Consider the following 23508-nt stretch of genomic DNA (forward strand, 5'->3'; position numbering starts at 1 on the left):
TAACATCGTAGAATATAAAAAAAAAATCAAAGTTCTAAGGTAAATTATAAAATTATAAAATTCTAAATTCTGAAATACAAAAATTCATAAACAAACAGAAAAATATAAAAATTCTATGGTTCTAAACTTCTTCAATTCTAAATTTCGTTCGGGGTAGTGGATTTTGCAGCGCCCCCAAATGGACGAAAGGAACATGTCGTGGTTAAAAAAGATCTGACCGTAACGACGGGATGGCGGGGGAGAAGCACCTAGGAAGATGTGCTCATGGTAACGACGGGCTTGGAGAGGTGGCCAAGGAGCAAGAACGACAGGTTGGATTGAGCAGCGGATGGCGTACGACGATTGGAGATTCCGGACAATCGTAAGATCAAGTCAAGTATGTTTTCAAGATGTGGATGTGGTCCGTCCACAAAAACCAAAATTGTTTTATCTAAAACTTCTCGACATAGGCGGAGTTTTGTTGGAACTGCCGCCCAGCTTAGGAAATGGCTAAACCGGATGTTCGTACTTCGATTACCAAGAACACCATAGCGACGAGGAGGATTGAAGAATCTGAAGTCGTTCGAGCACTCGACCGGATCGGACAAAAAGCTGGATGAGGAAAATAAGTCACAAAAGTTTGGCCAGTTCCCGTGGGACGTCAGCGTTCGTTTCGAGCACGCCTATGCTTGGACCGCTTCGCACGCAAGATAAACACCAGCCTGACCTAACCTTAAAAATCGTTTCGGCGGAAACCGTGTGTAGGCTTCCGCAGAATTACGGTTTGATATTTCCAGCCAATTCATGTTTTGTTCACTTACCGTTTTCTGACGCGGCTCGCGATGCAAAATGGGCAAGTGGTCCCAACATGCACAAAAGAAAATGCGTGGCTTGCCACGAGCAGTGCAGTTTCCGGCACGGTTCACTCCCTTACGGCACACGGCGGGGTACGGATCGGTTCAACCTGGCACGGGCACTTTTGGCGGACACGAACGGTCGAACCGATCACAACCAACAAGCGGACACGACGCACGGAACGGAATTATCCGTCTTTTTGGGACCGAAAACATCACGCGGACACGAGACACGAGCAAAAAGAAAAAAATGCAAATTACTCAAATGACAGTTGCAAAATACACTAGTGTGAGTGAAGCGAATTTTCGCCGAAATTTTGCTGTCAAATATAGCTAGGTCCCAAACCAACCAAAGACATGAACCCAACATGAATATATGGTGTCTGAGATTATCCCCGACAAACGCACGCCGCCGCCAGACGCAAGATGTTCTGCCGTCTGGGTATTCTATGATTCTATGCATGTGCTAGCTTCGACACAAACCCTTGATTCAGTTGGACTTGTTTATATTAAATTATTATAGCTAAATGAAAAACAACTAAACGAATAGAGTGACCATGTTACAAGTTTATTCCCTTAAAGGATGGAAAACTGTTGCCTTGTTGTCAAAATTTCCAATAAATATATTATAATCGAGAATATTGATGAAAAAGTTTCATAGGCCCCGTCAGAAAGTTTTGATTCCACGTGATATGCTTTGGCCCTTTGCACTTTAGTTCCTTTGTAAACTGGGAAAGTTTCACTTTCCATTTTGGCCCCTGGCCTAACACGATGACAGCTTGTTTATGTTGATGCTTTGTTTGTTTGTTTGGATCGTGGCCAAAACAGCAATAACCAAAATAAATTCCTTTATTCTGTTTGGCCTTTTGCATCGAATACATTTTTCGGTGTTTTAAATTGTTTTTTGAAGTTTTTATACGTGTTTTTTTGTGTTATTTTAGGTATGAAAGATCGTCTGAAGCCTTGGGATTAACTTTGGGTGTTGAAATTGAAATACTAGAGAATATTTATTTTGAGCAAATTGATGTTTGTGGAAGAGTAACTCAACTGTTGATTTGTTGATTGGAGACGTCGCGGACGGCGACGGAACATGGGTTGTCGGGGTAAGTTTTGGCACCGATTGGCGGTCTCCACGCATTGTGTTTTGGATCGCGTCCGAGGTCAGCATATTCTCCATTCAAACACTGATTTATCAGCCGCTCCGGATCGATGCGCCAGCGACAAAATGGACGAAGTGTTGGCGTTCGTGTCGTCGGATCTGCTCGTGATGCATTTACCGTCACGGCGGTCATCGGTGGTTGCCGGGTTGTTCCGGAAGTCGTCGGCTGGGCTGATCCCTGGCGTATTTATTTGTTGGCTGGGTATAGGTTCACTTGTTACACGTCGTTGTTGCCGAATTGGGGTTGCTGGTGACGCCAGTCGACGACGTGCGGTTGCCGGTTTTCTCCATGAAGTAGTTGATGAAGCAGAGACCGTCTTTTTTTTGAAATTAAATATGTCTTTATTGAACTTTCTTATAATAATTACATTTCATTTACATTCTAAGTGGTATGGCTACATGCTCTTCATCTTTGTTATATTTTTCGTTTTCTTATTAACTGTTCACATTCATTTATTTACTTCAAATTGTTTTACATTTTTGCATTGAATCGAATACATTTGGGTAAAAAATAAAAAAAAAATCGCTTTAACAACTAATCCTAACTTAAAACTAAAAAAGTAAATTCATTGAAATATTCAAAATCATTAGAACGAGTAAACTACGAACTGTATTTTAAGATAAATCCTCCAAGCGTTCTTACTTGTTCTGCACGAGTTTTGCACCCACGCAGAGTTGTTGTCATCTCGATGAAAATGTTTAGAAGTTCTTGTGGTGAAAACAGGTCACTACTGCCTTCACCCGTTGATGCTGGTTGGTTTTCCCTCGGTTGCTGACTGAAGCCAGGAGGTGCAACTGCAACTTTTTGCCGCTGATTCAACGGCAATGGCTGCAGATTTGGAACCACTCGAACAGATCCCGCTCCAGGTGACGCCAAAGCAGGAAAATCTACGTCCGTGTAAGTTGGTGGTGTTTTGCGACGATTTGGTTGGTGCCTCGTCGTTGCTTGCTGCCGAATTTTTACAAACTCAGTTCGTTTTGGACAGCTCCGATTCTTGGTAGAATGGTCGCCGCCGCAATTGAAGCATTTCGCTTCGATGTTCTCGTTGATTGTTTCGCAAGCTTGAGTTTTGTGCTCACCTCCGCAGGTTGCACAACGACTCTTGATGAAACAGTTCCTTCCACCATGTCCAAACTGCAAGCAGTTCGAGCATTGTGTCACATCACGGTGCACTGGACGATAACGATCCCAAGTCACGATGATGTTGAAAATTGCCCGAACTGCCTTCAGCTCAGACGGCGTTGTCGATCCTTTCTCGAGATGAACCAGGTACAGCTGATCACGATACTTGATGTCCTTGTTGTGTCTCGTCATCTTGAAGACTTCGATCACGTTCAACTTAAGAGTTTTGAGCTCTTCTTTCAGCAAACTCACATCCATGTCGTACAGGCCTCGGAGGACCTGTTTCATGGGGCGTTTACCTGGATCGTCATGGCTGTAGTATTCAATCTTTGTGTTGTTCAGGAAATCCCGAACGTAGTTGTAATCCTTTCTGGTAGGTAGCAGAATTTTGAGTCCATCAGCACACAAGCGAATGGAAGCTCGTAAAGCACCAGATTTGATAAACCCGGTCAGCCACTTTCGCACCGAATCCGATGACGATGTTTTCACAAAAATGGGTGGCAACTTTTCCCGTCGTTCAAATTCTTCCTTCTCGCTCACGTCCACAGGGAGGGTAGCGAACTGGTTTCCAGACGAATTTTGAGCGTCCTTGCTCAAACTGCCTGGCTTTGCAGGTAGCGCTTCGGCATTCTTTAGCTTCTTCAAATCTGCCGATCCTGCTGGTGAGGACCGCCTCTTTTTCTTGCCGTGAGGCATTTTTGCACTTTTTAAGCACTTTTTTGGTTTGTGAGGGACGCACGTCTGACTCGCTTCTCTGCTGATCGCAGACTGCAGAGACCGTCTGAATTGTGGTTCTGCTGGGTTTTTGGATCCGAGATTTGTTGGGGTGTAATTTTCGGCACTGTCCGTACCGAGAATTGATGCTGTGGTCACCACCCGGACGCCTACTTCTACCGCCAACATTTTTACATCCCCTGCTACTTCCGCCGGTGGACAAAGCCGAGACACGCCATGCCATTCCCGCAGGACCGGCTGGACTTTCAAGCGGGCTGCGCGGACCGTTCGTCGTTCTATTCCACTAATTTGAAACAAAGGGCCATACTTTGTTTCTATTTTTGTTTTGAAATGACACTGTGTTGGTCCCTGGACCTAACACGATTTCAAAACAAAACAAATCAGTTTCCATATTGGCCATTTGATGCCAAGGATCTATGCGGAAATTGAAAACAAACAAAATGTGATAAACTTTGACCTTTTGCAAAACTGGATTTTTTTCACATAAAAATCAACTTTTTATACTTTTCTCGAAATGTAGTGATAGTTTTCGGCTAAATGCATCGTTTGCAGTGAAAATCCCGTTTGTTTACATTTTTGACTTAGGACCTTTTACAATGTTTTGCTTGATTTATTATAAACAATCAACTATTAGCATAGCATAGCATAGCATTGGTGTCTACCCGTAGCTGCTACTTCGTTATTGACCAGGACCCCCAAACATTGCTCCGTGGACCACAGATGAAAAGTAGGAACCAATCATCACCCCTTCGCAATTTTCAAAGGTCCCTATCATGCTGATCAATACCGACGCCGGCCACGACCAGAGGTAAGACACGGGGAAGTGGATGGGAATGTTAGTCCGATACTTGAGTGATGGGACCGCCAAATCGACTGCGTCTCCGACAAAGTATCACATGAGTTTTGAGGGGTTAGTAAGATGGGTATGAGGTCAGGATTCACTGTGGTAGGTGATGCGACCATAAGCAATTTGTTTATCGATTGAAATTTTAAAAATCTTAGGCAGCCGGCTGCGGAAAGATAGCTATCTAGGGATTTAAATATACACAGAAAAAAATATGTAAATTTCCACGTCATGTAATTCGTGTTTTCAATGTAAATTCGCTTGATGTAAAAATGAAATGCGATGTAAAAGATTAAATCATATGTAAAAGACTGTTATGTAAAATCTAATAACATGTAATTGTTGAATCACATGTAAACACATGATTGTTTTGCCAATTTTCGATAATGATGGATCATGTAAAAGACAAATTCAATGTAAATATCCTTCATGTAAATCAAAAATCGTGTAAATTAATAAAAACACCTCGTTTGACAGCTGGAATTTGTTTTCAATGTTGATATTTGTTTGGATAAGAGCGGAAGTGTTTTCAAGATGATTGGTTGTTTTAGTCGATTTGACAGTAAAATTGACATACAACCAATGTTTACAATAGAAAACCAATCGTAATTGCATCTGATGAACTTGCGTTGTGAATAATGTGTTTTGTTATGTTTTGGTTTCCGAAAAAAAACACATTTCGTCGACAGAGTTACGACCTCCTAGGGTCCAGTCTAGGGACAGCGTTTAGATTTGATTTTTCGGCCAAACATTTTTCGTCTGACGCAGCGGAGGCTGGTGGACATAAGTACGACGCGGTTTCCGGAGCCTTCTGGAGATACCATGGAAGCCGATTGTGACAGATTCCGTGTTAAAAGTTGTTTCCTCCTTACCAAAACTATTAATTGTCACCTGAAGTTTTTTTGGATTTAATTCTAGAAACTTTCTCCGCATGTTGACGATCACGAATCATCTTTCAGCGAATTTGTCCTGTTTCGGATTGGTCTCCGGAAGATTACATTCACCGCATCAGTCGAGTATAGCAAAGGTTCAAGTCTTACCAATGGAGGTTTTCTTGCTGGAGAGCAAGGAAAATTTTCCTGTTCGATTATTTCCGCCCAACTCAAACAAACTTTAGGACGAGGCCGATTTTCCTTGTTCAGGGCATCGACGTTGTCTGAAGCTGGAAGAAGCAGGAACCGCTCGGAGACCATTCGAAGAGCAGAAAGAAATGGCCAGGCACTAAAATCGACGAGCAACGCACAGCGTGACCACATCCGGAATCGAATCGAGTTTGTATTCGGTGTACCATCCCGGGCAAGCTATTTTGACGACTCAAACTCAAAATATTTTTAGGAGCCTTCAAACGAGTGAGGCTACTAAACCGACTAAACCTGTCAAAAAAGAAAGGTGATGTACGATGCAAGGTGCAGCGGAGGTGGAATCAAGAAATGACATAAACCTTCCCAGTGAGAAAAATCGAGCCGGATTCGTTCGAGTCCGAGCCAAGTTAACTGTATTTTCTCACTACACTTGGTTTATGCTTTATTTATATGGAAAAACACGTAAGTACACACCGTTCTTGATTTTTATTAAAACATATAAACAAAAATTCAAGCAGTTATTTTTATCATTTTGAAACAAAAGTATCAAAAACAAATTTTATTGCATTCATTTTCACAGCCCACTTATTTTAAACTTTTTCACATGTACAAAGTCATGTCCTCATAAAAAAGCTTTATCGCTGAGCAATTTAATCTCAATTTCAAGACCAAATTACCAAAAAAAATACTAAAAATAAGTTTCGCACTTACATTTGAAATAATTTATTCAAACATACTAATCTAGTTTTGTTGAAAAAAGAGCATTATGAACATGATGCATTGTTTGTTAAAAAATTACAATGACTATATATTTTGCTTTAAATCAAGAGTTTTTTTTAAAGGTCCTTTGAAAAAAAACGTTAAGAATATATTTATGTCTTTTATTTATTATATCTTTTCCAGCACCACTTCAGCTTTTTTACGCTGCACCTGCTTCGTTTATACCTTGCATCTTTGATGGAACGATGTGAAAAACAAAAATTCGAAACCAACAACAACAAAAAACATCTTTCAAACGTTCATGGCCTACTTCTTTAGTCAGTGTTTTTGGTGTTGAAAATAAGTGAAAGAGGAAAAATCCATCGATTTCCGTTAGTCCCGCCGCCAGCAACAGGATGATTGGGAATCTGTTTAGCTGAAGAACGTCCGCAGCGTGTCCACGAGCATGACCAGCTTCATCGCAGATCAGCTTCTTGTCCCGGAACATTGGCATCGTACCAGTCAAATACTTTGTCTTTGGCTCCTTTTTGTAAGTGGGTGTGGTTTTTGGCCGGAAGTTGTGTCGTTCCCATTTCTGATCGACCATGAAAATGGCAGCCAGATCCGTTCAGGTAAACTATGTTTTTTTTCGCAATAAAACAAACAAAGCTAAAACAAATTGCCTTATCTATTTTCAGGTGCGTACGTCTCCAAGTCGCCAAACAAGTATCCACGTTTGTTCGTCGACAATCACCTCGGCCGATGTGTGGCAATGGCCCAGCACGAGATGTCGGTCATCCCCGAGAGCAAGTTGGCTGCGTTCAAGGGGCGCGAAACGCCGCTCAGTGTCTTCATGGTTGCTGGACCCACAACCGATATCAAGGGTCAAGAATTTCGATTCAAAGGTCGTGGTCGGCGTTTGCACAAATCTGGGTTGTGTCCCAACGCAGACGTTGGAGCTTTGACGACTACTTTTACCGATCCATGATTCCCAAGACGACGCGTACTGCCGCGTTAGGAAATAAATTTGCCAACCAAGTCAAGTAATCAAGTTCTTAAAAAAATCAATATTTAAGCTATAATTCTTATTATAATGTGTTTCAACCAAAATTCACAAATTTGCGCTGTGTGCAAACCCTGCAAATTTTGGATTTTGGAAATTTTATTTCTTTGGTTTAACTAACATTTTTTCTCATTTTAGGAGAGCATCAAAATGTGTTCGGTCCAGGATTAAAACAGTAAATGTCTCAAGATGGCATTTGTGTCCTGCAAGCACAACGTTGGTCTACTGATGACTTTCACAACCAAATTTGATGGTGAGTAAATCCTGGTTACGTTTTGGCATGATCTGGGGGCAGTGTAGAAAGGGTTTTTTTAACTTTACAAATCTCTGCCTTTTCTTCATTCATTTTGGCAGTTTGTCTTAATGAACGAAGCCATTATAACTTTAAAACATAACATAAAGTTTTGCTGTTCACAAATATCCCACTGAGAATTTTGACTCGAGCCTTGAGTCGATCTGGCTCGAGATTGAGCCTGAATCGAGTCAGGATTGGATTTGAATTACATTAGAAATGCAATCTGGTTGCAAATACGGTTTCTATTAATGTTTGCATTGCTCCGTTGGATTTAGATTCCGATAATTAATCGGATTTTAGATTCAGCGGAGCAAAAAAATTTTGGTTTGGTAAATTTACATTATTTTCATTGGAAATTTACATTATTTTTATTGGAAATTTACACGATTTCCTATTACTTTACTTGGAACCATTTACAATGAAAAGCATGTAAATTTCCGATGAATCTAATGTAAATATACATCATTTATCATGATACCTTTTGGTACATGATAAATAATGTAAATCTACAGGAATATTTTTTTCTGTGTAGTATTAATTGACCGCGATTCTCCAGAAATTCTCCGTCGGCGTGCCTTCCGATCAACGGTGATGTAGGAAGGGCTTCATTTATTGAAATGATTATTGAAATGATATAGAAAGGGCTTAATCCAGCAATACGACTTGCTAGTTTTAAAAAAAAAATAGGTACGTTTTTATAGAAAACTATAAATAGAGAACAACACAAAAAAAACTCATCGGCCAACGAACGCGAGTGGAAAAAAAAACAATGAAAAAAAAGAAGGTAAAAAAACAGAACTGCGCGTCCCGAAAAGCACCACACTACTGATGCCATTATTTAATTATAATAGCCAATCACCCCATGCACTCGAACAGCGACACAAAAGAGACGGAAAATAACACGAAAAAACATGACTGCGCGTCCACACAGGCACCGCACTACTGATGCCATTATTTAATTATAATAGCCAATCACCCCATGCACTCGAACAGCGACACAAAAGAGACGGAAAATAACACGAAAAAACAGGACTGCGCGTCCACACAGGCACCGCACTCTTTATTATAAACAATCAACTATTTAAAAAAAAAAAACATGAAAAAAATAAAAAGTTACATACGCCTTTTCACAACCATACAATAATCCAAATTTGTATGGAAAAAATAACATTTGAAAATCAACAAAATAACTAGGCCGCCTGTTTGTATTTAGGGGAAAGTGGGGAAAGTGTAACAAGCTAAGGAAATGATCGTTGTAACCGAGGTTGTAACCAATTGATAACGTCAAAAATCCGCTGGATTTTTAAATAATCATCTTATTCCAGGTCTTGACTAAGACTGTGATAGAACAAGTTTTCAAAAAATCCTGTTTTTTAATGCAAAAAATTGATTTTAAAATATTTTCTGTTCGTTCTACTCAACTAGTGGGGCAAGACGAACAACCCGTTGAGGCAAGAGGAACAATGCATGAAACAACATGTTAATTTGCTAACTATTGAACTTTTATTACTTAGATACATTAGATTAGGATGTATTTGAAACGTTTCTTTCATTTTTAGATTAAATAATATTATTTTACTAAAAATATGATCGTTTTTACGAGAAAAAATATTACTTCGATGAAAAAAAGGAAATTTTCATAATATCACTATATTTGGTATGGACAATTTTTTAAACAATTGTTTATCAGTTATTAAGTACGTTTAGGTATTTATTTCCCAATAAAATATGTTGTTGCAGCAATTCGTATTTTTTCCATACTAAAAATCCATATGGTACACTTGCCCCACCTGAACAAGATTTTTTAAAAGCTCTCAACAAAAATAACCAATAGTTAAATCATACTTTATAATAGGTGCAAGTCATTGGAAGGGACACTACTGATCTAGGAAAAATAGCATTTTGATAAAATGAGCCTTAAAACGAACCCTAAGCCTTATTTTGTACTTTCCAAATATTACGGAATTTGTATACGATTCTAATTAGATTCCGTTTCAGAATTCGGATTGATTTGACTGGGTGTCATCGCAAAAACGCTCACTGCTGATTGTTTACAAAACAAAACAAATCTCTTGGTTCTTAGGGCATCTCCACCGCAGAGATCTAATTGCGTGGCAAACCTATCGGTTGGATCCCCAGTTTTAGCTTTGCTCCGTAGCTAATACACGTTTTCGCACCGCTGGGAGCTAATTTGGCTACCGAATCAAGCCCACCGCGGGGATCTAATTTATTCATTTTCAAATTCTAGCCGTTTTGTTGATCGAAATCAATAAAACTACATTCTAGCATGATAGAACATGCTTCCAATTGCATTATATGTCCAAATTGTTTGCTTACATCAATAAAATATCATTTTCAAAATTTTGAAAGAGTTCACCCGATTTGCTCCCGACATGTTTGAACCCCAACTTTCGCACCGGGGGTAGCAAAGCTAAAGCTAAATTAGCCTTCGAGTTCATTCAGCGAAGAAAAAGTTCATCGGGGATCCGTCGGGTAGCCAAGATAGGTGCTCGAGAAGTCCCCGAGCTGCCGGTGGCTAATTTTTTCAGCGATTTTTTGAATTATTTGTATTTGTTTTGGTTGAAGATGCATTTATTTTGAATATCAAATTTGAATGAATATAAAAGAAATCAGTAATTTAGTTCAAAACGATTTTATTAAATTGAAAAGTTGTGGAATTTATTTTTTTTTGTATTTTTTAAATAAAAAATAATCAACCACATATATTAATATAAAAAAATGTCACCGAAAATTTAAACATGAATGCCCAAAATTTAAAAATAACTAAACTGATTTGAACATTTTAAATTATGTATAAAATATATATCAAGCGAAACAATGTAATTGGTCCAATGTGAGTTTGTAAACAAAGGGTGTATCTTGCTCACGTCAGTGAGGAGTAAGAAAAAATTACGAATACGTTTATTTTTATTATTTATTTTTTTCATTTCATTTAAAAATATTTTGAATGGTTGTACCGTAAAGCGGTATACGCACTTCGGAAGGCACCGGTCAAGAAAAAAATCAAATGGACAGCAGCGGCAGCGCAAGCAAGCCAGAGAGGGTGAAGAAATTCCCCAAGAAATCGCTCCCTCTCCTTTGTTCTGCTTTTCGTAAAGCTGTTTTTTGACCCCTTTCCTTTCAATCTGCATACTAGCCTTAAAGGCTGATACGCAGATCCGAAGGAACGCAAAACTCCATATAAAAAAACGCCCAAGAAACGGTCAGGGAAAGGGTCACGAAAAGATTTTTCTTAAGTGGTACGCAGCATAAACGAAAAGTGGCGTTTGACGTTTCTTCACGCGGTGCTTGTTTGCAATAAGTTCTCATGAAAAAATCGAAGAATTGGAATTTTCCTTTTTAATAATCTTGTATTCGATATAATAATATTTAAAATCCCCGCCAAACCTCAAAATGCAGAATTTTGAAATTAAAAGGACAGATATAGATTTTTGGTCGAAATGGAGTAAAAAAAGAAGTTGTCTTTATAGTTGTCGGCCACTATTGCTAGTACCAATCAGCAACCTCTGGATTGTGAGTCCACTGCGCTGTCCAATTAGGTTTTACAGCGTGACGTCACGAGCGCACACACACACACGTTTTTACTTAGACTCACGTGCAAAAAATGTAAACAGTGCAGCCGAACTGTCAAATTTCTAACCTAAAAATCGAGTCGGCGTAAAACCTAATTGATCCACACGGACGGGATCGAAATTAAGAAAATTTACAAATTTACGAAAAACCCGAAATTCTAACATTCAAAAACACAATTTTTATCAAAAATTAAAAAAAAATAATTCAAAATCAGGAATTTGAAAATTGAAGAATTGAAAAATTGAAGAATTGAAGAATTGAAGAATTGAAGAATTGAAGAATTGAAGAATTGAAGAATTGAAGAATTGAAGAATTGAAGAATTGAAGAATTGAAGAATTGAAGAATTGAAGAATTGAAGAATTGAAGAATTGAAGAATTGAAGAATTGAAGAATTGAAGAATTGAAGAATTGAAGAATTGAAGAATTGAAGAATTGAAGAATTGAAGAATTGAAGAATTGAAGAATTGAAGAATTGAAGAATTGAAGAATTGAAGAATTGAAGAATTGAAGAATTGAAGAATTAAAGAATTAAAGAATTGAAGAATTGAAGAATTGAAGAATTGAAGAATTGAAGAATTGAAGAATTGAATAATTGAAGAATTGAAGAAATGAAGAATTGAAGAATTGAAGAATTGAAGAATTGAAGAATTGAAGAATTTAAGAATTTATGAATTTAAGAATTTAAGAATTTAAGAATTTAAGAATTTACGAATTTACGAATTTAAGAATTTAAGATCAGAATTGGGTACTAAAGCCCTATGTAAACGGTAAAAAACACGATTAAAAACCATTTCTGATCACTGTTTTTCATTTTAATGCAATTTTTTTTTGACAAGACAACATTTTTTCGATGGATCAATTATGGTCCCCTTGGAACGAGCTGTCAAGTAGGAGCTTTTCTGTCAAGAAGGACCGCGAAGTTAATTTTTCAAAATTGATTTAAAAATCCATTTTAAATTCTTTGTGGTCGTACTCAGAAAAATAAGCTTTATCGCTGTTATCAATAATATCAGCAATCTAAGCTTCATTTTAGGACCCAACTGCTCGGATTGCTTGTTTTCAAATCCGTATTGACTTATTTAAAATGTTTTGCTTGAATTTTGCTTTTTACTCAATACAAATGACTTGTCTCTTGCATGTCTGGCAGTAGATCGACAATGCGTTGTCCAAAATTAATCAAACACAGCCCCAATCTAACCTAAAAAACAAAACTGCATCACCCCAGATTACCAAAAGTCATTTTTCATGCGTGAACTTGCAGCACGGGAGGGAAAATATCTCCAAACTCGAAGAATTGAAATCGAAAAATCAATCATCACTCCTAATGTAAACATTTACTGACGTGAGCAGGATAAAATCTTTGCTTACAAACTCAAATTGACCCAATTACATTGTTTTGCTTGAAAAAACCATCCGTCAGACGATTTGCTCCCGGTAGATCCCGGAGCTAACCTGAGTTTTGTTTAGATTCGGATGAACACGGATGAACTCGATCCTAAATTAGCTCTCGCACAAGTACCGCGGTGGGCTTGACGCGGGTGCCAAATTAGCTTTGCAACGCAATTAGGTCCCTGCGGTGGAGATGCCCTTACTGTTCTCCGGCCAATTTTTTTGGGTCGCAAGGCTGGGTTAGAATTCCGGGGAGTAATCGGGACGGAGTTGAAGCTACGTTAGTTCCCATGCAGCTGAGATTCAGTTGCATTTCCCGGCCGGGAGATTCGCTGGCGCTCTATTATCATCCGGCAATTTCTAGGGTCAGCAGCTTCGTCGTAGTAAAGCCGGATTTTCCATTGTTTTGTGTTGAAATAAGTGCGTGTTCCGGACTCAGTAAGACTAGCCAGCAAGCGAGATGGTAACCCTGGAGGACAAGTCGATCGAGCTGCTGGTTGTGGACCCGCAGGAGACGGAGGAATACGAGGCGGCGGTGGTGGTGCTGGACTCCCAGCGGAAGGGCAAGCGCGCCGTCATCAAGACTTCAACGCGGCAGACGCACTTTTTGCCCGTGATAGGCCTGGTTGATCCGGAGAAGCTAAAAACGGGCGATTCCGGCTGAGTATAAAGCGTGCGTCAAGGCGATTGAGGTGGACGAACGGACCACCGAGCTGTACAAGGACATTGGCCGGTTGGACAAGCAAATCCAGGAACTGATTGAGGCCGCCCGAGCAGGGGTAAATAACACGGGAATACCAAATTTTGGTATTACTTGAGCAAATAACAGCGACCAAAATGTGCCCTTGGTTGCCCAGTAATAGATGGTAAAATACCATGAAATCATACCAAAGTCTAGTATGTGGAAGGGCACAACAATACCAAACCATGTTATTCCAAGGGTAAAATAATACCTCAAAATAAAACCATTTCAATACCAAGTTGAGGTCTTCTGGATTTTTGAACATTGCTTGAATACCAAAACTTGGTATTGCCATGGTTTTATTTTTAGGTATTCCCGCGTCCTTGGAAAATCATATTTTGGTATTCCTGTGGTCTTCCACATACATGATTTTGGTATGATTTGATGGTATTTTACCATCTATTACTGGGCAACCAAGATCACATTTTGGTCGCTGATATTTGCACAAGTAATACCTAAATTTGGTATTTTCATACCATTTTTAGTGCAGCAGTTGCAGTTAGTGAAAAAACGGAAATAATCCATATGCAACAGCCAAATCTACTCACCTGATGATTCCATGTTGTTCTTAGTGATATTCTTCACCACACCGAATGCATTTGTCATTAATGAACGGCCTGTGCATGAAGTTCTTGAAGATTCTGTAAAATAACAAGATTGAAAAATAAGTGTTATTAAAATAAAACTGGATTGAAATTCACCAAAATTCAATAATCTTTCAATTGACTCGTTTTTCAAAGTATTTGGTTTTTTTTTCAAGTCATTTTAGCGCAAAATTTATTATCTTGTCCAAATTGGTAAAAAAAATCCCATAGTTTTAGAGGAATTTGATAAAACACTTTAATATCAAAATAATACCAAAATGTGCCATCCTGACTTAGAAAATTTTCCACAATTTCAAGTCATTTCTGTAGGGGGTATATCAAAAATGTTTAAAATCAAGTTCGAAATTTCCGGTTTTCAATGAATTTTCAATTCAATTAGTGTTTATTAGTAAATAATCAATTTACAATTTTGTGTTTCTTATAACCTAATAGAGTTTTGGAGTTCCTTTCAACTATGGTTTACACTATAATTCATTTAGATGTAATTGGATATTCTAACAATGGATTTGGCAAGAGAAGGAAAAATTAAAAAAAAACCTTCGAGATTTGCTAAGGAAAAGGATAAAAATAGAAAAAGCTTAAAACTAAATCACAGTTTGTGTTGTCTGTTGACGTCGAAAAACTTCGCTGCACAAGACAGCTTATCCGTTGTAGATGTACTTCATCATCAGCTCACTGAGAGCTTGGAATTGTTCTGCCTTGTTTCGGCAGGCACGAAAGCGCGTGAGCATCTCACCAGCAAGGGCGAAAAACTCAGGAAGCGTGAAGAGATCATCACCGGTAACATCAGCTTGTCCCGGGGGAGTACCGACGCCAGAAGCGGCTACTCTAGCGTACGAACCTCCCCAACCGGGAGGGAACGCTGGTTTGGTTGATGGAACCGCTCCGCCGCCAGCTGCTGCAGCGTTCGAGCTCGAAGTCTTCGGAGGCTGGCGGGACGCTGGCGCTTTCTTCTTCTTGTCCTGCTCCTCGAGGTACTTTTTCCGCGCGGCACAGCCACGGAAATTCGCCGTGTGGTTTCCACCACAGTTCGCGCACTTGACGCGCGCTTTGTGCTGCTGGGCGTTTTCCCCCAGCTGGTCTTTCCGCGGAAGATTGCACCTTTCGGTGAAGTGGGTCTCACCGCACTTTACGCACCGGGGCGGAAGGTTACAGTTTCTTGAACCGTGTCCGAATTTTTGACAGCGGTGGCATTGCGCTGCGTCGGTCGGATTCTTCGTGTAGAATCGCCACGTCACGAAGAAGCCGTCCAGTGCTTTGATCCGCCGAAGGTCCTGTATTTTGACGGACCCACGATCGAAGTACAGGAGGTACAATGTGTACGTACCTGTGACCGTTGTCGATTTCGAGAGCACCTTAACCTCTCGAGGCTTAACCTTGATGCCCGACAGGTGTTCTTTCAGGTCGGAGATCGGGCGGTCCGGATATCCCTGAAGGACGATCTTCACTGGGACCTTCTCTGCAGGATCAAATGTGAAGAATTTGAAGTTTCGCAACTTCAACTTCTTCACCACCAGGTCGAAATTCTGTTTATTGTGCGTAATAACTTGCACTGAAGTTTTACTAATTTTCAGACAATATTGGAGTCCCTCAAGCAACTCGTCAATATCGTCTGCCAACGTTTCCAAAACAAAAATTGGAGGTGGTCGTCGTTCCTTCGGAGAGTTACACTTTTTCTGCTTTCCTTGCTTGCGCGCAAGTTCATCATCGTCATCGTCGTCGCTAGCACTGCTGCTGTCACTGGCGGTGTTGTTTTCTTCTCCACTCAGCATCTCAAATTCGTTGCTGGTGGGAACGTTGGAAGTGGTTGTTGTCGTAGTGCTGGTGGACTGCTGCTGCTGCTGCTGCTGGCCGGAAGTGCTTCCGGATGCCCGGGTCGATTGTCTCGTCCGTACTGGGGACTCACGTGGACGGTATGACACGTGTAAAAACGATGGATCGGTGACGTCACTGGGCACGCTCCCGTGCGCGATGGCGGTCGATGCGGCGTTGGTGTGTTTACCTTTCTGCACTCTGCCGGTAGATGAGCTTCGCGGGTTTTTCGAGGCCGCACTCGAACTGCCACGGCCACGGCCGGCCCTTGGCATGCTGGAGCAGCAAACTCGCGGATAATCACGGTAAATTACGGCGAAAAAATCGAAAAGTTTGAAGAGCTCCGAACACTTGACTGTTGCTGGCTGGTGTTGCCAGTCCCGATGGTTTTCAATGAAAGCATTCGCTTTGAGACATCATTTTAGTGCAAAATTAATTATTTTGTCAAAATTGGTCAAAATTTTCCCATAGTTTCAGAGGAATTTGATAAAACACTTTAATACCAAAATAATACCAAAATGTGCCATCCTCACGGAAAAAAAAGGTTTCCGAAAATCATGCAAATCGTACCATGAAATCGTGAATATCGCGATTTTTGCTTTACGAATTTTTGAACTATGCATAATGGGCACGAATTATCCAGGAATCGTGAATAAATATGCATGACTTTCCATGACCGATTTCACTCGTAAACGTGAATAATATTCATGATTTCATGAAATGGATGCATGAAGTCGTGAAAAATATTCACGATTTTATGAATAAAAATTCATGATTACGATCAAAAAAATATACCTCGTGAATTAAAATTCATGATTTCATGCATAAAATTCATGAAATCATGAATTTTTATGCATGACTTCGTGCACAAAATTCATGAAATCTCGAATTATTTTTACGATTTGTAAATGAAGGCGTAAAAATATTCGCGATTTCATGCTCACAATTCATGAAAAAATGTAAATAAATCATGAAATCGTGAATTTTATTCATGAATTCGTGCACAAAATTCATGAGTTTTGGAATATTTTTTATGATTTATTTTTGAAGGCGTAAAAAAATTCGTGAAATCATGTATAAACTTCATGAAATTATGCATATATTTCATGAATTCGTGATTTTTTTTTATGAAATCATGAATTTAATTCACGTTTACGAGTGTATTCGGGCATGTCTAATCATGCATATTTATTCACGGCTCCTGGCTTATTCGTGCCCAATATGCATAGTTCAAAAATTCGTAAAGTAAAACTCGTAATATTCACGATTTCATGGTACGATTTTCACAATTTCCGGATTACTTTTTCTGTACATTTACCATATCGTGCCACTGGGGGCACATACCGGAATTGACAAGGAATCCTGTTTTGTGAAAAAAAAAAAAACGGAGCACATTTTATGTGATTCCAATGTACTATGGCCCCACCTGGCCACTATGGAACCGGTCACCGGTTACTGGTGGTCACTGGGGACATTTCGGAATGTGCAAGGAACCCTGTCTTGTGACATATCAAAATTCATGAAATTCAAATCTTTGGCCATTTTATGTGATGCCAATGAAATCTGGCCCCACCTGGCCACTTTGGAACCGGTCACCGGTTACCGGTGGTCACTGGGGACATATCGGAATGTGCAAGGAACCCTGTCTTGTGACATATCAAAATTCATGAAATTCAAATCTTTGGCCATTTTATGTGATGCCTATGAAATCTGGCCCCACCTGGCCACTTTGGAACCGGTCACCGGTTACCGGTGGTCACTGGGGACATATCGGAATGTGCAAGGAACCCTGTCTTGTGACATATCAAAATTCATGAAATTCAAATCTTTGGCCATTTTATGTGATGCCAATGAAATCTGGCCCCACCTGGCCACTTTGGAACCGGTCACCGGTTACCGGAGGTCACTGGGGACATATCGGAATGTGCAAGGAACCCTGTCTTGTGACATATCAAAATTCATTAAATTTAAAACTGTGGCCATTTAATGTGATGCCAATGTAATCTGGCCCCATCTGGCCACTTTGGATCCGGTCACCGATTACCGGTGGTCACTGGGGACATATCGGAATGTGCAAGGAACCCTGTCTTGTGACATATCAAAATTCATTAAATTTAAAACTGTGGCCATTGTATGTGATGCCAATGCACTCTGGCCCCACTTGGCCACATTGGAACCGGTCACCGGTTACCGGTGGTCACTGGGGACATTTCGGAATGTGCAAGGAACCCTGCCTTGTGACATATCAAAATTCATGAAATTCAAATCTTTGGCCATTTTATGTGATGCCAATGAAATCTGGCCCCACCTGGCCACTTTGGAACCGGTCACCGGTTACCGGTGGTCACTGGGGACATTTCGGAATGTTCAAGGAACCCTGTTATGTGACATATCAAAATTCATGAAATTTAAAACTGTAGCCATTGTATGTGATGCCAATGTACTCTGGCTCCATCTGGCCACCTTGGAACCGATTAACGGTCACTGCGGAAGAATTCTGAATTTACAAAGGTCCCAGTTATGTGATGTTCAAAAATGCTTTAAATAAATTAAAAATACAATCATAAATTTAGTAAAACCAACATTCAAAAACTTGACATGAGCATTTCGGAAACGTTAATTGGGTACCGATCGTAACTATACAAAAATACAACGAAAACTTAAATTAAATACAAAAAGACCTAAGGGATTTCTTGTACAGTCCAGACTCGATTGTCTGATGAACTAATAATAGAATAATCGATAATTCGTATAATAAAGCCATAATTTTTTTGTCTCATGAATAACTCCTATTACAATAAAGTGATTAATTACAATAAAAGGATTTATTTGTGTAAATGCAGATAATCAAACACTTTAATTTGACGCAAAAAGAGTCATAGAGAGTTGAATTGAAAATTAAAAAAAACACCGAAATTCTTAAAATACTCAACAAAATAAAAATCTTTAAAAACTTCAAAAACTCAAACTATTTAAAATACGCAAAATAAATTAATTACTTCACAAACTCAAAATAATTGAAATACGCAAAATACATAAAATAAATGAAATGCTCATAAAACTTAAAATACTTGAAATACCTAAAATACTTTTTTTGTATACTTTATTTTAGAGTTTTAAACTCTTTAATTAAAGTAATTAAAATTCTTAGAATACTTAAAATACTTCAAATACTTCAAATACTTCAAATACTTTAAATACTTTAAATACTTTAAATACTTTAAATACTTTAAATACTTTAAATACTTTAAATACTTTAAATACTTTAAATACTTTAAATACTTTAGATAATTTAAATACTTTAAATACTTTAAATACTTAAATACTTTTAATACTTAAAATACTTTAAATACTTTAAATACTTTAAATACTTTAAATACTTTAAATACTTTAAATACTTTAAATACTTTAAATACTTTAAATGCTTTAAATACTTTAAATACTTTAAATACTTTAAATACTTTAAATACTTGAAATACTTGAAATACTTTAAATACTTTAAATACTTTAAATACTTTAAATACTTTAAATACTTTAAATACTTTAAATACTTTAAATACTTTAAATACTTTAAATACTTTAAATACTTTAAATACTTTAAATACTTAAAATACTTAAAATACTTTAAATACTTTAAATACTTTAAATACTTTAAATACTTTAAATACTTAAATACTTAAAATACTTGAAATACTTGAAATACTTGAAATACTTGAAATACTTAAAATACTTAAAATACTTAAAATACTTAAAATACCTAAAATACTTAAAATACTTAAAATACTTAAAATACTGAAAATACTTAAAATACTGAAAATACTTAAAATTATTAAAATTCTTTAAATACTTTAAATATGTTAAAAACTTAAAAATACTTAAAATATTTCAAGTTCTTGAAATATTAAAATACCTATAAAAAATTAATTGCTTAAAATTATTTAAAAGCTTAACAAACTTTAAACACTTCAATTATTTCAAATACTTGAAATACTTGAAAACTTTAAAAACATTTAATATTAAAATACCTGAACAAATGAATATACTTAAAAAATAAATATTTCAAATACTTAAAATATTTTTAATACTTACAATATTAAAATACCTGGAAAAAATTAAATGCTTAAAATTATTTCAACACTCAACAAACTCTAAACACTTGAAATATTTAAAATACTTGAAATACTTAGATACTTTTAAAAGTCACAATATTAACATACCTGTTACTCATACTCAGCGCATCCACGAGAACCGATAAAAAACGGGATTTTTTCGTTTCCAAAACCAAAACAAACCTCACTGTCTGTCACACGCGTAGAATGCTCCGGCAATTGACAGAAAACCGAGATCCCTACGAGTCCACGACCAAGAAACTGTCACACGCGGAGATAAAACACGGGAACTGTCTTATGGACCATGTTCCCCTTGATTCGACAATCGAAACAAACCGGGAACTGTTTTGTCTCTTACCTTGTTACTCCTCCTGCCGCTCGGCCCTCCTTCTGCCGCCTGGTCCTCCTCCTGCCATTCGGCCCTCCTCTTGCCACTCGGTCCTACTCTTGCCGCTCGGTCCTCCTCCCGCGCTCGGTTCTCCTACTGCCACTCGGTCCTCCTCCTGCAGCTCGGTCCTCTTCCTGCTAGCCCTTGGCTCCGTTGCCATTTCCAACGGAACGGCCGCAGATCTTTTCCCGGTTCCGGTGGACAGCACCTCCAAATCCCGGGTCCGCAAATCACGGTCACTTTTACCGGCAAACACAACAGGACGCGACAAGTCACAACGCGATTGACTTCGTGGCAAATAAACACGCGGCTGAACTGGCAAGCGAAAAACAAACTTGACAGTTCGAACGAAACTGTTCTTGATTGATCAAGATCACTCGTCATAAACATGGATACAAATTCATAAACCCATGAATGTTATGCACGAATTCATGCATTTTATTCATGAAAACATGTAAACTTTCATGAAATCATGAAAAACATGATTCATAAATTCGCGAATAAAATTTTACGACGTAAAATTCACGCATGCATAAATAATCGTAAAATCATGAATATTTTTCATGAATTCATGAAGTTTAGTCATGACTTCATGAAAATCAGTCATGAAATCATGAATAGTGATATGCATGATTTCATGAAGAAAAATTCATGAATATTCGTAAAAATATTTTAGCCATGAATAAAATTCATAAATTCGTGCATTTTTATGCACGATTTCATGAATAAAATTCATGAAATCATGAAAGGTATCACGAAATCATGCACAAAATTATTCACGATTTCATGAATCGAAATTCACGATTTCTCGCACACTTTTTTTTCCGTGCTGACTTAGAAAAATTTCCAAAATTTCAAGTCATTTCTTTAGGGGGTATATCAAAAATGTTTAAAATCAAGTTTGAAATTTCCGGTTTTCAATGAAAGCATTCGCTTTGAGACATCATTTTAGTGCAAAATTAATTATTTTGTCAAAATTGGTCAAAATTTTCCCATAGTTTCAGAGGAATTTGATAAAACACTTTAATACCAAAATAATACCAATATGTGGTGTTCGACCATTGACAAATTCTGCAATTTTGCAATATCAAAACAATACCTTTAATTGGTATGATAGCACATTTTGCTCTTGCATAATCCTTAAGACAAATTTCAAAGGGTCCAGGAATACCAAAATTTGGTATTGATACCAGAGAAAGGTATTATTACGCATTTCCCTTGTTATTTACCCATGCTCGGGCGTCGTGCAGCCGATGACGCAAAGTACACGTTCCAGAACCTGGAAATTCATCCGCCGAAGGGAATACGCAAACAAAATCGACCTTCCTGAAGTTGGCCGGCCCGCAGCTGGTGCAAATGTTCATCGGAGACAGTGCCAAGCTCGTACGGGACGCGTTCGCACTGGCCAAGGAAAAGTCGCCGCCGATTACTTCCTGCACGCGTCTACGCTGCAGACGCATCTAGCTGTTGCAAATGCATGTTAGAACTTATTTGACCTAATTTGGTATCTTCACCTCTACACACAAAGAAAAAATACTCTAAATTTAAAAAGATCGTTCGTTGGATTAAAAGTTCGCGTTGGTGAATATTCGTAGAAAGTTCAAACTTTTTAATTTAAAAGTTGGAAATTTTTTGATACTACCATGCACTTCTGGAACAAAATCGTTGTATCGGTAAAAGTTTTTTACTTTTATTATAAGAAGAAACTTTTTATGGCAACAATAAATAACATTTAACATTACAGTGATGATTTTCGAAAAATGTGATGGATTTTATTTCTATTTTTATTTTAATATTAAAACTTCTGCTTATGCTGCTTAACATCGCGGCCTACATTTTGGAGCGCGACAGCGATGTAGAGAACAGGGTGGTCTCGTTGCCGGCCATCATCAGGACAGGCTTGGAGGAGTTGGCAATTTGGTTGTTAATTCGGGAAGGTAAGTCGACGTTTTCCGACTTCTTCGGTATTCCAGGTAGATGTTCTTGATCAGGTTCGTCGGATATCGCTCCAACCTCTGGAAGTAATCCGAGTACGACATCTTCAGGACCTGCGGCTTTCGTACAGACGGTTCTTCCAGAACTGGTGCAAACTGTTCTTCCAGATGTTTTTGTAATACTCGTCAAACATGTCCCGCACCGAGAAATGGACTGCGGACCCTCAGGACATCCCACACTGTCCCGTCATCACTTCCGGCACATAATGCTGCTGATGGTCATAAACCGCCGGCACCGAGTGCAACATCCGCGCTGACCACCTCCGATCGCTTCTCGTCGTTTCCCTCTTCCGTCGGATCCTTCTCCTCACCGTTAAAATTAACTTTATCGAATACAACCGGTGCAAATTCACATCCGCATAAACGGCGTCCTACAAAAACAAACAAAATCAAACACAAACGCCACCAAACATTTAAGCTTCCTTCTTACCCATTTCGGTTGTGAAACAGCTGCAGATCCGGCAGGAAGCTGGCCTCATCCTTTTGAAAACCAACCTTCCCCTAATCCCCTAACCTTGTTCCGCACCATCCTCCTTCGAAGGTATCCGCGTCCAAGTCCTGGCTGCGGACGCGTTCTGTTTTGATTGACGTCGTGGACCACCACTCACTAACCACCGGAATCACCTAAACGTTTGTTTACATTTTGGACTTAGGCGTACGCGGTTTCACGAGAACGACTGTAACCGTCACCCTGTCGCAACTCAAATGAACTGGTAACTCATTCCAAAAACACAAACCCAAAAGAACTGCGCCATCTCTTTCTCATAAAGGGAAACTGCTGAGTGCTCCGCGCACGTGCACCGGAGTGCCATTTCAAATTCACTCTGCTAGATCTCATTTATGGCCTTGAGGGACGAATCAAGATTTGCGAAAATGGGCATAGGAAAATCCCTCCCGTGTACTGGCAAATAATTGCAATCGTACACCCTCTTTGTGTATGTGCTGGGATCGCCCAATTGAATGATAGGGACCAGAACGAGAGAGAACTAATCGGCAATCGGGTCCCACACATATGTGGTTAGACGGCGATTTTGCTAAGAT

At 38.7% G+C, this 23508-nt stretch overlaps 1 protein-coding gene across 4 annotated transcripts in view; it reads left to right on the forward strand.

Annotated features, from left to right (window-relative positions):
- Positions 1-6718: 6718 nt before the first annotated feature.
- Positions 6719-23508, forward strand: part of LOC119770455 (nose resistant to fluoxetine protein 6) — a 241576-nt gene continuing 224786 nt past the window's right edge. The window contains exons 1-2 of one of the 4 annotated variants that reach the window (XM_038265406.1): positions 7058-7107; positions 7677-7791. In XM_038265406.1, coding sequence (XP_038121334.1) covers positions 7728-7791 — 64 coding nt within the window. In that variant the 5' untranslated portion in view covers positions 7058-7107; positions 7677-7727. Of the gene's footprint in view, positions 7108-7440; positions 7519-7676; positions 7792-23508 lie in introns of those variants that run through there. The other 3 variants (XM_038265405.1, XM_038265403.1, XM_038265410.1) reach the window with 3 other exon arrangements.

Source organism: Culex quinquefasciatus, chromosome 3 (assembly GCF_015732765.1).
Source record: "Culex quinquefasciatus strain JHB chromosome 3, VPISU_Cqui_1.0_pri_paternal, whole genome shotgun sequence".
NCBI lineage: Eukaryota > Metazoa > Arthropoda > Insecta > Diptera > Culicidae > Culex > Culex quinquefasciatus.